Below are 14,642 nucleotides of genomic sequence, written 5' to 3' on the forward strand. Positions count from 1 at the left end.
AACGCTTGTGATTGACCATATCCTGAATTTATTTTCTCTATATTATCGAGATTTATATATTTAGTTTTTTGAGACAGAGTTTCACTCTGTGGCCCGGCTGCAGTGCAGTGGCCCTCACTGCAAACTCCACCTCCTGGGCTCAAGCCATTATCCTACCCTAGCCTCCAGAGTAACTGGGATTACAGGTGTGCACCACCACACCCATGTAATTTTTTGTATTTTTAATAGGCATGGGGTTTCACCATGTTGGCCAGTCTGGTCTTGAACTCCTTACCTCAAGTTATCAACCTGCCTTGGCCTTCCAAAGTGCTGGGATTACAGGCATGAGCCACCATGCCTGGCCTGTTTTTTGTATTTTAAGTTACCCTGTTTAAGATGTTTTCTCATGCCCTTTAGTATCTGCCGTTGTGCCTTATAGTTAGCTTGTTCTCAATTATTTGTTCAGTTTTCTTAACTTTTGTTAGAAGCATGATATATATATTTTTGGTTTATTTTATCTGCTAGCTGGTACTGAGTTCTTTTGCTGGACATTTTCTCTACAGAGCACCTTCTAGAATGTGGGTGGGTCCCCTGTCCTTGTCTTAATTTCATCTGCCCTCAGGTTATAGTGCTTTTTGTGCTTTCTTTAGGCAGTATAACCCAAGGAATACTTGACCCTAGGAGGGTCACTTCTGGTTGTCTCTTTCTTGAGGAAATTGTAAAACTAGTAAAAAGAAAAAGAAATGCTATGCATAATGATTAGCATTTTCAAAGGAGAGTGATAGAAAGTTTTAACGTTTTGTAGGTGCAAGTTGAGAAAGGCCTGCCTGCTGTCTTTTTTTATTCCCTGCCCGGTTTTTCACTTCTCTTTCAAATACAGCAACCATTAAAACACAGCATTTGATTCAGGTTATTGTTGATTCAGGTTATTGTAGACATCAATAAGAAAAAACCCAGTTAATTTTTTATGTTTTCTTTTATGTTCAAAGAGAAAAACCAGTTAATATTTTATGTTTTCTTCCAGTCTTTTTTTTTTTTTTTTTGAGGCAGAGTCTCGCTTTCTCACTCAGGCTGGAGTGCGGTGGCTCGATCTTGGCTCACTACAACCTCTGTCTCCTGGGTTCAAGTAATTCTCCTGCCTCAGCCCCCTGAGTAGCTGGGACTACAGGCACCCGCCACCACACCCAGCTAATTTTTGTATTTTTAGTAGAGACAGGGTTTCACCATGTTGACCATGCTGGTCTAGAACTCTTGACCTTGTGATCTGCCCACCTTGGCCTCCCAAAGTGCTGGGATTACAGGCTTGAGCCACTGCCCAGTCTTTCTTTTTTTTTTTTTTTTTTGGTACAAGTATTTGTATTTTTTCGTTTGTTTGTTTGTTTTATTTTTTGAGACAGGGTCTCTGTCACCCAGGCTGGAATGTAGTGGCTCCATCATGACTCACTGCAGCCTCCACCTCCTGGGCTCAATTGATCCTCCCACCTCAGCCTCTGAGTAGCTGGGACTGCAGGCATGCACCATCATGCCTCCCTATTAATTTTATTTTTTGTAGAGACCAGGGTCTCACTTTTTAGCCCAGACTGATCTTGATCTCTTGGGCTGAGTCGATCCTCCTGGGATTACAGACCTCAGCCACTGTACCCTGGGGGTGTTTCATTTTAAAAAAAAACCCAAAACCCTTTTTTTTTTTTAAAAAAAAGGTGGGGTTTCACCATGATGGCCAGGCTGGTCTTGAACTCCTGACCTCAGGTGATCCACTCACCTGGGCCTCCCAAAGTGCTAGGATTACAGGTGTGAGCCACCCCGCCCAGCAAAAAAAAAAAACAAAACCCTTCTTAATGAGGAGATATTATGCGCTAGTCACCATGCAAAGTGTTTTATTGTGTTGGGATGCCTTTCTCTTTACTTGGAATGCCCTCCTTTCCCTTTCAGTCTTGTGAACTTTTGATATATTTTTCAAGGGTAAAAATGGACAGGAACTCTTAAACCTCTAGGCAAAATTAGGTGTACCGTACTTCTTTGCTTCCTTCTGTACTGACCTCTGGGCACTTGCAGCTTTAATTCGTTTCTATTTACTATTTTGTTTGCTCCTCTGAGACTATGAGTTACCTTAGGGCAGCAATGTAATCTTTCCCTTGCTTCCCTATACTTTAAATGGCTGAATGGATGCAAGAGTGAATGATTGTCTTTGTCATAAATTAATCTTCGGAGATAGGTATCCTTACTCTTTTACAGATGAGGAAGTTCAGGCTCAAAGAGGCTAAGTAACTTTGCCTAAGATCACATAAGTAGTAACTGGGGATGCTGCAAAGATTCAAATCAATCTCTCTACTGGATCATACTACCAAAAAAGAGTAACAGTTAGTACATTTTAGAGCCTGAATAATCCCGGCTCTCATACTTCAAAGTACCCTGCTTATCTCTGTAGTACACTTACATTGATATAAGGCTTTGCTGTATTTTTCAAAATCCATTTTGTTTTCTGGCCCTAAAGAGCAAAAGATTACATGACTAACTTTTGTATCTGCCTATTCCATCCTCTGCTCAAAAAAAAAAAAAAAAAACCAGGCAAAATATTACATTTTACTTTTTGAGCATGTAATCCCAGTTTGCTTCTTCATTTAACTTCTGTAGCCATGGTCTTGCAAAACAAGTAGAGTATTCTCTGTGTATTTGTTTTTTAGTTACTTGTCTGATGCTATTATTTTTAAAAGCCAGGGTAAACAAATGTTTTTGGAGTCTGAAAATTAGTATTTTGAATGTAGCTCCTGGTGCAGTCCTGGCCTCTTGAGATTTGCTGTCTTTTACATTTCATTCTGTGCCCAGCTGGATTTCTTTTAACTAATTACGATGAATAGTATCATCTCAGTGAGTTCTCTGGTCTTCTCCATTGTCATAATGATTCTGAAATGTGAAAATTCAGTTATGAAATTTGCTCTTTAGGTCAGCCAATCTAACTGTCAAGAAGGTTTATGATTTAGGGTTAATTTAATGTTTTTTTTTTTTTTTTGAGACGGAGTTTCGCTCTTGTTACCCAGGCTGGAGTGCAATGGCGTGATCTCGGCTCACCGCAACCTCCGCCTTCTGGGTTCAGGCAATTCTCCTGCCTCAGCCTCCTGAGTAACTGGGATTACAGGCACACGCCACCATGCCCAGCTAATTTTTTGTATTTTTAGTAGAGACGGGGTTTCACCATGTTGACCAGGATGGTCTGGATCTCTTGACCTCGTGATCCACCCACCTGAGCCTCCGCCTCCAAAAGTGCTGGGATTACAGGCGTGAGCCACCACGCCCGGCCTAATTTAATGTCTTTCAGTTTATTCAGATTTACAGTTTTCATTGCTTTGTAGCTTTGTGTTAATGATCTCTATCCTTAAAATGTTTCAACTGCCTTAAGAGGACAGTAGTAGAAAGAGCAGTGGGCAGAGAAATCCAGATTCCTGTCTGTTTCATTTTAGCACTTCTGAATCTGTTTTCCCTTCTTTAAGATGTGAGGTTGGGTTGATTATACATAGGAATCTTTCCATTTCAGACACTCTATAATTTAACTTTTAGAGCTGTTTTATAGAATAATACAGAAGTTTGAATTATGCCCTTTAAAAAAAAACCTTTTTGGTAGAGATGGAGGTCTCACAATGTTGCCTAGGCTGGTCTCAAACTCCTGGCCTTAAGCAATCCTCCCACCTCTGTCTCCCAAGTGCTGAGATAATAGGCGTGAGCCACCACACCTGACCTCGTATTACACTCTTTTTTTCTGGTATTACATACTTAAACTTTGTTTATAAATAATGCTTTTCTTCTGCATATCTCAGAGTACTAGAGTTGGCCATTACATTCCAGAGAGATAAATGTAGTTAAAAGACTGAAATTAGAATGTTTGAACTTTAAACAAAAAGAGTGGTTTATAATATTAAGACATGAATTTTGTAGACTATTATATAACAATATAGATTTATTTTAAAATGTAAAAAAAAATATTCAGGGTAGGTAAGAGTTCTTATGTCTGAAAAGATCACCTTTAAAAAGTTCCAGCTTCAATCAAAAGCAAATAGATTCAAGTAAGCAGTTAACTACCCTTATAAGACCTGAAGTTTGATTTAGAAGAAACTTTTTTTTATTTTTGAGACGGCGTTTTGCTCTAGTTGCCTAGGCTGGAGTTCAGTGGCGTGATCTCTGCTCACTGCAACCTCCGCCCCCCAGGTTTAAGTGATTCTCCTGCTTCTCAGCCTCCCAAGTAGCTGGGATTACAGGCATGCACCACCAGGCCCAGAAAATTTTGTATTTTTAATAGAGATAGAGTTTCGGCCAGGCGTGGTGGCTCACACCTGTAACCCAAGCACTTTGGAGACCAAGGCGGGCGGATCACCTGAGGTCAGGAGCTCAAGACCGGCCCGACCAACATGGTGAAACCCCGTCTTTAAAATAAAAAAAATTAAAAAAAAGTAGAGGTGGGGTTTCTCCATGTTGGTCAGGCTGGTATTGAACTCCCGACCTCAAAGTGCTGGGATTACGGGTGTGAGTCACCATGCTCTGCCAGAAACTTTATTTTAAGAACTACACCGATACAATTTGGAAGCTTGATAATGTTGTTTGAAGGAGAAGCTAACATGTTGCAACTCAAGATCGTTATTGTCATTATTTTGACAGACTCTGTTTCTCTGGTACTGTGTTGTAATCAAATTTGTATTGATTTTATGAAAAAAGAACTTTTTCAATGTGACTGCTTAGAAATCGAGCAATTTTCTATTGTATAGAGTGAAAATCAAACTCGTTTATTGTACAAGTCTTTAAAAGGGGGATGTTACGAGTAAATTGTATTTTCTGAATATATAGACTTCATTTATAACCCTAAATGATTCTGTATTTTTGAATTATTACTGAGTAATTGATAAAACTTTTAATATAATTAGCTGATAAGCAGACATCATTGTTTATATAAAATGAAATAGCCGGGGAGCTTAAGATGTCAGTTTAAGATGTAACTCCAACAAATTTTCTTTCTATAGGAGGGTAACTCTAAAAATTCTAATTATAGAACTCCCATTTTCTGGATTGTATATGCTAAATATGTTGTATTTCTAGGGTAGTTATTAAAGTTTTTATGTAACAACTGAATAAATCTTGAGTTGATCCAGAGGATGAAGAAAAGAATTACCAGTAAAGATGTAAACTGCCGGCCGGGCGGTGCGGCTCGCTCCCGTAATCCCAGCACTTTGGGAGGCCCAGGTGGGAGGGTCATGAGGTCAAGAGATCGAGACCATCCTGGCCAACATGGTGAAACCCCGTCTCTGCTAAAAATACAAAAATTAGCTGGGCATGGTGGCGCGCACCTGTAGTCCCAGCTACTCGGGAGGCTGAGGCAGGACAATTGCTTGAACCCGGGAGGCGGAGGTTGCAGTAAGCCGAGATCGTGCCACTGCACTCCAGCCTGGCGCCTGGCGACAGAGTAAGACTCTGTCTCAAAAAAAAAAAAAAGAAAAAAAAAGATGTAAACTGCTACTCTGTGTGAATCCCGTCTTACAGCATTTACTTGATAAAAAAATAATGGCTGATAACAGAAGCCCAGTTTATCCAAGACAGTTTTGGGAAAAAAGGCATAAGCTGTACCTTAAGACTTTTTTTTTTTTTTAATTTTATTATTTATTTATTTATTTATTTATTTATTTGAGACAGAGTCTCGCTCTTTCGCCAGGTGCCAGGCTGGAGTGCAGTGGCGCGGTCTCGGCTTACTGCAACCACTGCCTCCTGGCTTCAAGCAATTCTTCGCCTCAGCCTCCCAAGTAGCTGGGACTACAGCCATGCGCCACCACTGCCAGCTAATTTTTGTATTTTAGTAGAGAGGGGGTTTCACTATGTTGGCCAGGATGGTCTTCATTTCTTGACCTTGTGATCCGCCCGCCTCGGCCTCCCAAAGTGCTGGGATTACAGGCGTGAGCCACCGCGCCCGATCTCTTAACAGTTTTTTTTCTAGATACATATATATATATATTTTTTTGAGATGGAGTCTCATTCTGTTGCCCAGGCCGGAGTGCAGTGGCACGATTTCGGCTCACCACAACCTCCGCCTCTTGTGTTCAAGCAATTCTCTGCCTCAGTCTTCCGAGCAGCTGGGATTGCAGGCGCCCGCCACCACGCCCGGCTGATTTTTCTATTTTTAGTAGAGACGGGGTTTCACCATCTTGGCCAGGCTGGTCTTGAACTCCTGACCTCATGATCCACCCGCCTCTGCCTCCCAAAGGGCTGGGATTACAGGCATGAGCCACCTTGCCCGGCCTCCTAGATACATATTTTTAAGGCTACTAATTATATTTGCATGTAGTCATATTTAGGAAATGCCTAGATGTGAGGAATATGAATTAGGATATCACTGTATAGATGATAGGAAATGATTTATTCTTATTTTAATTTTTTTTTTTTTTTTGTAGAGATGAGAGTCCTGCTGTGTTTACCAGGCTAGTCTTGAACTCCTAGCCTTAAGCAATCCTCCTTCCTCGGCCTTCCAAAGTGCTGAGATTACAGGCGTGAGCCACTGTGCCCAGCCACAAAGTATTTTTTTAGATTGAATCATCAGTTGCTTTGACTTTAATATTACCTCCATATTTTACTGAAACATAGCTCTGTATAGTTATTTGCTTGGAAGAATAAAGATGTGAGAAATAATGTAAAGAATTTACTTAATCCTCTGTCCTGATCAGTAAACTAAACCCTGGAGATGCAAATCTGAAATAATCTGATTACCATTCTTCTGAGCATCATGACAGTTGTGCAGACTTCTGTTATTTTATTTCAGTTAGATTCAAATTGTTTTTTGAAGGAACATACCAAAGATATATAGCAGGATATAATTTAAAACAAAAATTAGTTATAGGTGCTTCACTCATATTCCCAGAATTCTGAATATATGTTGGACTGTGGTTCTTTGACCTGTGTTTCCTAGGAAAACAAAAAGGCACCTTGATATGAGAATTTGAGATTTTTCCTCCAGGAATTCTTACAATAACATTGATTATAGTTAGACTTTACTTTGGTTTTTATTCACTTATTCAACAAATATTTATTTATTCCTGCTTTATGCCCAGCACTTTCTCGGGTGATAAGAATACAGCAGTGAAGAAAGCACAGAATATATATTCTCTCATGGTGATCACTGGAGATGATTTACAGAATTATTCTTTTGTGTTTTATTGTTGTTCTTTTTTTTTTTTTTTTGAGATAGGGTCACCCAGGAGCTGGAGTGCAGTGACAGGAACATAGCTCACTGCAGCCTTGACCTGTTGGGCTCGAGCAGTCCTCCCACTGCAGCCTCCTGAGTAGCTGGGTCTACAGACGTACCACAATGCCCGGCTCATTTTCTATTTTTTGTTCTTTTTTTTTTTTTTTTTTTTTTTTGAGACGGAGTCTCGCTCTTGTTACCCAGTCTGGAGTGCAATGGCGCGATCTCGGCTCACCGCAACCTCCGCCTCCTGGGTTCAAGCAATTCTCTTGCCTCAGCCTCCTGAGTAGCTGGGATTACAGGCATGCGCCACCATGCCCAACTAATTTTTTGTATTTTTAGTAGAGACGGGGTTTCACCATGTTGACCAGGATAGTCTCGATCTCTTGACCTCGTGATCCACCCTCCTCGGCCTCCCAAAGTGCTGGGATTACAGGCGTGAGCCACCGCGCCCGGCCCTCTTTTTTTTTTTTTCTTACTTGTTTTTATTCAGAGCCGTATTTTTTAAATTTTTGTAGGGATGAGATCTCACTATGTTGCCCAGGCTAATCTCGAACTGCAGGGCTCAAGTGATCCTCCTACCTTTGCCTTCCAAAGTGCTGGGATTATAGGCATGAGTCACCTTGCTGAGCCTGTTGTTGTTCTTGATTGACCTGGTGATAATAGTATTGATGTGTGTCCTATTTAATGGCGCATATATATATATATATTTGTGGCACTTATAAAACTTGACATTGTAGCCAGAAGAAGATTTTCAGACCTATTTCCAGATGAGGATGTAGATGTTCACTTCATCTAAAGATTTTTAATATTCTGGTTTTCTGTTTATTGTTTTAATAATTGGGTATTTATGAACCACCTCAGAGATGTGTACATTAGCTTAGATTAAAAATGCAACATAATTTTTGTTTTATGATTTCATTCTTATCTATATATGGTATCTAATGTACAGAATTTTACTTGTTTTTTTAAAAACAAGTTTTGTTTCAAGGAATTTTGGCTACATAGCTGACTTATTTAAAGCATAGTATTTATAAAATCGTTAATTTTATACCCTTTTGTAAACAAGTTAACTTTTATAGGAAAGAAACAGTTTTGCTTTACTGGTTGTGGGTTTAGTGCAAGTAATACCTTTCACTCTTTCACTCGTGTTCTTTTTGCTTTTTTTTAATTGCATTTTAGGTTTTGGGGTACATGTGAAAAACATGCAAGATTGTTGCATAGGTGCATATGTGGCAGTGTGATTTGCTGCCTTACTCCCCTTCACCTATATGTGGCATTTCTCCCCATGCTATCTCTCCCCAACTCCCCACCCCCCACTGTCCCCCACCTAGGTCTTCCGATTTTGAATCAGTTCATCATCACTACTGAATGAATCAAGTAATAGAGAGTTTACTCATCACCTGTATGCTTTTTTGATTTTGGCATGTTTAGTTTAACAGCTAAGCAAATGACTTGATCAAGACATTTAAATATACATTAGCGTTCTATGCCACGTAAATGTTGTCATATCATTTAAATGTGCTTATTTTCTGACTGTCTCTTAAATTTGGTCAAGTATTAAATATTTAACATTTTCTTTTTCTGATTACACACACACACACACACACACACACACACACACACACACACACACACACATTTATTTTTTGAGTCGAGGTCTCTGTCGCCCAGGCTGGAGTATGGTGGTGCAGTCTTGGCTCACTGCAACCTCTGCTTCTTGGGCTCAAGTGACCTCTTACCTCAGTCTCCTGAATAGCTGGGACTACAGGCGCAGCCACCACATCCAGCTACTTTTTGTGCTTTTTGTAGAGACGGGGTTTCGTTGTGTTATCCAGGCTAGTCTCAAACTCCTGGGCTCAAGCCATCTGCCTGCCTCGGCCTCTAAAAGTGCTGGGATTATCTACTTGAGCTATTGCACCTGGTCCTGATTCCATATTTTATATATTTTTATTTTTATTTTATTTCTTTTTTTGACTCAGTGTCTCGCCCTGTGGCCCAGACAAGAGTGCAGTGGCACAATCTTGGCTCACTACAACCTCCATCTCCCGGGTTCAAGTGATCCTCCTGCCTCAGCCTCCCAAGTAACTGGTATTACAGGAGCGCAGCACCACACCTGGCTAATTTTTTATTTTTAGTAGAGACAGCTTTTCACCATGGTGGCCAGCCTGGTCTTGAACTCCTGACCTCAATTGATCCACCTGTCTTGGCCTCCCAAAATGCTGGGATTACAGGTGTGAGCCACCGCGCCTGGCCCTGATTCCATATTTTAAAACTCTATAATGGAACAGTTTAGTAGTGAAATAGATTGATATTTTTAAACCAAATAAATGTGTTTTTTCCTGTGTTTTATTTATACTTTTTTAGGTGGCAGCCAATGCACACATTCCTCCAGACTACCTCCTTAAAATTTGTGAGAGGATTGGTCCTTTACTAGATAAAGAGATCCCTCAGAGTGTTCCTGGGGTACAGACATTATTAGGTGTCGGTCGGCAGTCTCTGCTACGGGATGCCAAAGGTGAGATTTTCAGAATTTAGAACTGTGATACCAGAGGAAGGAGTGGAGAGTAGCTTATTTTTAGGTTGAGTAAATGTTCCCATGCTTTTCTAAATACTCGTCTTCTGGTTTCTCTTATCTTGCCAATGTTTTTGTTGTTTTAGTGTACACGTAAATTTTTAGAGACCTAAAAAGGAGACTTTTTGTGTAAAAGTGAATATATAGAGGTAACGGATATAAAATACCTTTGTAATCATGGAATAGAGATCTCAAAGATTGCTGCTTTGATTAGTACAGTATAAATACTTAAAATACTCCTTCATTATAATGTTCTTACTCTTTATTAGTTTTGATATCATCCTAATGATATTGTGCATTTTGTAACACATAAATGAAAATTATATGTACAGTTTTTTTCTTTCTTTTTTGTTTTTTTTTCTTTTTAGTTGTGTGGTTTTATATATGTACAGTTTTTATATTTGACATATTTAAACAAAAATAACCCATCAGTAATTGTTAAATAAGTTTTTCTACTGTACTGATTTTCAGTGTTTTACAGATTTTTCCCAAGTTTTACATGGAACCTCAATATGTCAAACATATAAAGTGGTATTTGATAAACATAAAAATGTAAAATTAGGCATTAAAGATGTAAAATTAGGCATTAAAGATGCTTCTCAGAGTAATAAATAGTTAATATCTAGCAGCCCATTTATTTCTATGTTTTGTTTTATTAGCATACTATTTTTAAATATCCTAATTCGGCCAGGTGTGGTGGCTCACTCCTGTAGTCTCAGCACTTTGAGAGGCCAAGACGGGCAGATCATGAGGTCAGGAGTTTGAGACCACCCTGGTCAATATGGTGAAACCCCGTCTCTACTAAAAACACAACAATTAGCCGGGTGTGGTGGCGCACGCCTTTAATTCCTGCTACTCGGGAGGCTGAGGCAGAAGAATCGCTTGAACCTAGGAGGGAGAGGTTGTAGTGAGCTGAGATCACACCACTGCACTCCAGCCTGGGCCACAGAGTGAGACTCTATCTCAAAAATAAATACATAAATAAACACAAAAATAACTAACCTAATTCTCCAAGATAAATAATTGGGTAATGATACCAGATTTTAAGCATCTCATTTTATAACTTACTACTTGAGTTTATTTGGAAGTTTTGAGGAGAGTTTTTGGCTTTTTGTTTTAAAACCAAGTTATTAGTAATATTTAATATTTCTTTACATTTTTTGACTTATGAAAGTCAGAGAAAAAGACACAGCTATTTATAATCAGTTACCATCTGATATGCAGTGCTGTTATCTGTTACGACACAGCTGGCAAGTATTTCATAATATGAGCATGTACCCAATATGCCTGAATTTTCCCTGGCATACTTGGGCTATAGTTATATCCTGGCTTATGCAATTTTATATGAGTAGATGTGTAAGCTTAAAAATCAAGAAAAACTGATGTAAACTTAAAAGCTTATTAATCTGTGACATATTTACATAAAATTCAAATATGTGCATAATAAAAGCTTTAGTTCAAGACTAGCTTAGAAATAAAATATCCAGATGATATGTTAAGGTGTTGGTGTTTACCAGTTATAAATTTCATTTATAACATGTTCAAATATATGCCTATTATTTTCATTTTGGTTTAACAGTTAAAAATGTATTCCAACAAATGAAATTAAAATCAGGCATTTACTTCTGAGACATGGTTAACAAAAAAGCTGCTCTATTTGTTAGCTAACATTTGGTCTTTTTATATAGACTGTAAGAGTACACTATGGAATGGGTCTGCTTTTGCGGCTCTACATAGAGGCAGACCTCCAGAACTACCTGTAAATTATGTGAAACCTCCAAATGTGGGTGAGTAATAGACATGTGTGTTATAAACAGATTGTTTATTATATTTTTATTATACTTTTAAGTTCTGGGGTACATGTGCAGAATGTGCAGGTTTGTTACATAGGTATACACGTGCCATGGTGGTTTGCTGCACCCATCAACCTGTCATCTGCATTAGGTATTTCTCCTAATGCTATCCCTCCCCTATCCCCCTACCCACCAACAGACCCCTGTGTGTGATGTTCCCCTCCCTGTGCCCATGTGTTTTCATTGTTCATTTAATAAACGGTGTTGGAAACTGACTAGTCATATGCAGAAAACTGAAACTGGACTCCTTCCTTATACAAAAATTAACTCTAGATGGATTAAAGACTTAAACATAAGACCTAAAACTATAAAAAAATACCCTAGAAGAAAACCTAGGCAATACCATTCAGGACATAGGCGTGGGCAAAGAATTCATGACTAGTCCAGATTTTTAAAACAGTTTTACTTAAAGCAAATATAATGTTTTATAAAAGGTGATCTTTGTGTTCTTTATTTCATTTTACTTCTTTCTTAGCAGAAACATTTTTTAATATAGTACAGACGTTTTTAGCCATATGGTTGTCTATTTACATGTCTATGTGCTGAGTTTCCCAAACAAAAGTACATTCTGCTTATGTGTTGTTTTCCAAAATTATAATGATATTATACATTTTTATGTCTGTATTAAGATAAAAAGTCACCTTTCTTGGTTCCAATTTAATGAAATTCACATCTCATTCAAATTATTCTTGGGACATGTCTGGCCAGACCATTAAGAAAAAATACTAGTAGTGGTTCTCAAAGAGATCTAGATATGAAACTATTTATATTAAAGTTAGCTCTCACAAAATATGTGCAAAACCAAGGTGCTGCTGGGTGAGTAATTGCTCCTCTGCTCCCTTACTTTCTCACTCTTCTAAAATCTTTTATATACTATATAGTGCCTGCAGAATATGCCTAAAATTTGAAAGGGATGAATTTCAGATAGAAAAATATGAATACGACCGGGTGCGGTGGCTCACGCCTGTAATCCCAGCAGTTTGGATGGCCGAGACAGGTGGATCACCTAAGGTCAGGAGTTCCAGACCAGCGTGGCCAACATGGTGAAACACTGTCTCTATTTAAAAAAAAAAAAAAGAAAAAAAGAAAAATATGAATACTTTTTTAAAAGAAATACTTTTTTTTTTTTTTTTAGAATAACAAAAAATATTTTACTAAAACGTAAGATTTACAGAAGTTTCCAGACAAGCCATACAAAATGGTCACAAGCTTTTTTTGAAGGGGGGAATCTACACTTGACAGCAAAGTCACAATGTTATTAGTGAGGGCTGTGATGTTTGTTTAATGTTCCCATTTTGGTTCAAACAATCAAGCTTGTCCGTCTACGGCATCTAAATAAAGTTAGCCTTGACTAGAGAGCATATTCTAAATAACTGGTTAGCTGCTTTTAACCAATGCAATTAGATCACCATAAAAGGGGGAAGGGAGCCCATAAAATTAAAATAAAACTACCTCCCCCCTCAAAAAAATAAAGAAAAACACCCACACTCCTGCAGCTAACCTGACAACTAGCTTCATTCACAGTGCTTTATACTTAAACCAGGATGGGAGAAATGAATAAAAGCAGGAAGGGGCCGGGCCGCTGCTTTTAAACCTTTCACAACAATACAGATGATACTTCTAGCCTCTGCTCATGCTTTACGACAGTGAATCAGGACAAGAAATAGATTTGCTAATGTGCATTTAATCACCAAAGGACTGAAGATGTCTGAACTTTTTTATTCTGTAATGTTTCTAAGACTGTGTCCATGAAATGCAAACAAAAAGGAAGAAGTCTTGGCAGAACAGGAGAAGTGATGCACACTTGATGATCGGATCAATTTAAATATTATTCATGGCATATAGCCTAGTCCATGCTCTAGCTGTTTCTATGGCTTGGGCTTCGTTGGTCTTCCACTGCTCCGCTACATCATTTGCTAATGGATCATCTGGATTAGGAGTACTTAACAAGGCCTGGATCGATAGCAGAACTGTGCAGATCTGCAGTGCTGGGGACCACTTATCTTTCAAAATATCTAAACATATTCTTCCCAACTTGTCTACATTAGGATGATAAATTTTGGTCATGAAATGTACTTTAAGGGCTGCCATTGAGTATTCTTCTGGAAGGAATAGTTCAAGTTTAAAAGTCCCTCCCTCAAAGGGAGAATCCTGAGGGCCAGCAGTGACTACATGAAGATAACGGGCGTTGCTCTCATCTGGTTCTGCTTTGAAGCCAGGAACTGGTTCTGCCAGCAAACGCTGGGTTTCCTTGATGATCCTGCGGGGCAGCCTGGCCATCTTGTCAGAACCCGAGTTCGGCCTCTGGTCTCGTCTTAAAATAAATACTTTTTATGCAATAAGCTTATATAGTTTATTTACCTTCAGAGGTTAAGTAAATTGAAGCTAGAAACAATTCTAGACATTCATAGGACTTATTAAGGGAAATTGGATGCTCTGAAGTATATTGCTAAAAGTACTCTTCGATAGCCTGGATGTTACTTGGGAAAGTTGAGTCTCATTGAACACGGTATTGCTAACTTTTTTTTTTACTTTCAAGCGTAGTTTGTTTATCCACTGGAATTTTCCAGTGTTCACTTTCCCTTAAAGCTTTAGTCAGAATTAATATATTGAATTGAGGTAACTTTTGTTATTCATGCATTTATTTATTTTCAAAGATACAGTATTTTTAGCTATGCTGTCAATATTATTTTTTAGTCTTTATACTTCAGTGGTCACATGTGAAATGCTGAAGAGCAACCATTAGAGTATTAGGTTTATAGGCTTTCTTTATCCCTTCTTCTCTTCTCACTTTTTTTTCTTTTAACTAAGCATTTGCTTTCAAACTTCTGCTTGTTTTGTGAAATAAACTCTCTACACTGATTTGAATCAGTTCGTTATTCTTTTAGTAATTGCTTAGGAATCGTCATGTCCCTGGCATTTATGCTTTTAAATTCATTTTAAATCTGCCATGTAATTTGGGGAGGAGCTTTTAGAATAGAGGCAATTCAATCATGATGTGTTTTCACGTAATACCTGGCAC

General features: G+C 38.5%; 2 protein-coding genes across 4 annotated transcripts in view; one reads left to right on the plus strand and one right to left on the minus strand.

The window, feature by feature from the left end:
* The window catches only part of BRWD3 (bromodomain and WD repeat domain containing 3), a 126,681-nt gene that overhangs the window by 9,272 nt on the left and 102,767 nt on the right, over window positions 1–14,642 (plus strand). For 2 of the 3 annotated variants that reach the window (XM_012455736.2, XM_012455737.3), the window contains exons 5-6: window positions 9,560–9,710; window positions 11,456–11,554. The exons of the other annotated variant lie outside the window; for it this stretch is intronic. In XM_012455736.2, coding sequence (XP_012311159.1) covers window positions 9,560–9,710; window positions 11,456–11,554 — 250 coding nt within the window. The remainder of the gene's footprint in view (window positions 1–9,559; window positions 9,711–11,455; window positions 11,555–14,642) is intronic. 3 annotated transcript variants of the gene reach the window in all.
* On the minus strand, window positions 13,335–13,900 carry LOC105723630 (ubiquitin-conjugating enzyme E2 N-like). The gene has a single exon (XM_012461800.2). It carries the CDS (start codon window positions 13,898–13,900, stop codon window positions 13,442–13,444), a length of 459 nt encoding a protein of 152 aa, XP_012317223.2. The 3' UTR covers window positions 13,335–13,441.

This window comes from Aotus nancymaae, unplaced genomic scaffold (assembly GCF_030222135.1).
Source record: "Aotus nancymaae isolate 86718 unplaced genomic scaffold, 86718_ANA_hifiasm-v0.15.2.pri h1tg000004l, whole genome shotgun sequence".
Taxonomy (NCBI): domain Eukaryota; kingdom Metazoa; phylum Chordata; class Mammalia; order Primates; family Aotidae; genus Aotus; species Aotus nancymaae.

Bases quoted from the DNA above. Each gene is read 5' to 3' on its own strand.
- LOC105723630 (XM_012461800.2), bottom strand. From the start codon at position 13,900: ATGGCCAGGCTGCCCCGCAGGATCATCAAGGAAACCCAGCGTTTGCTG.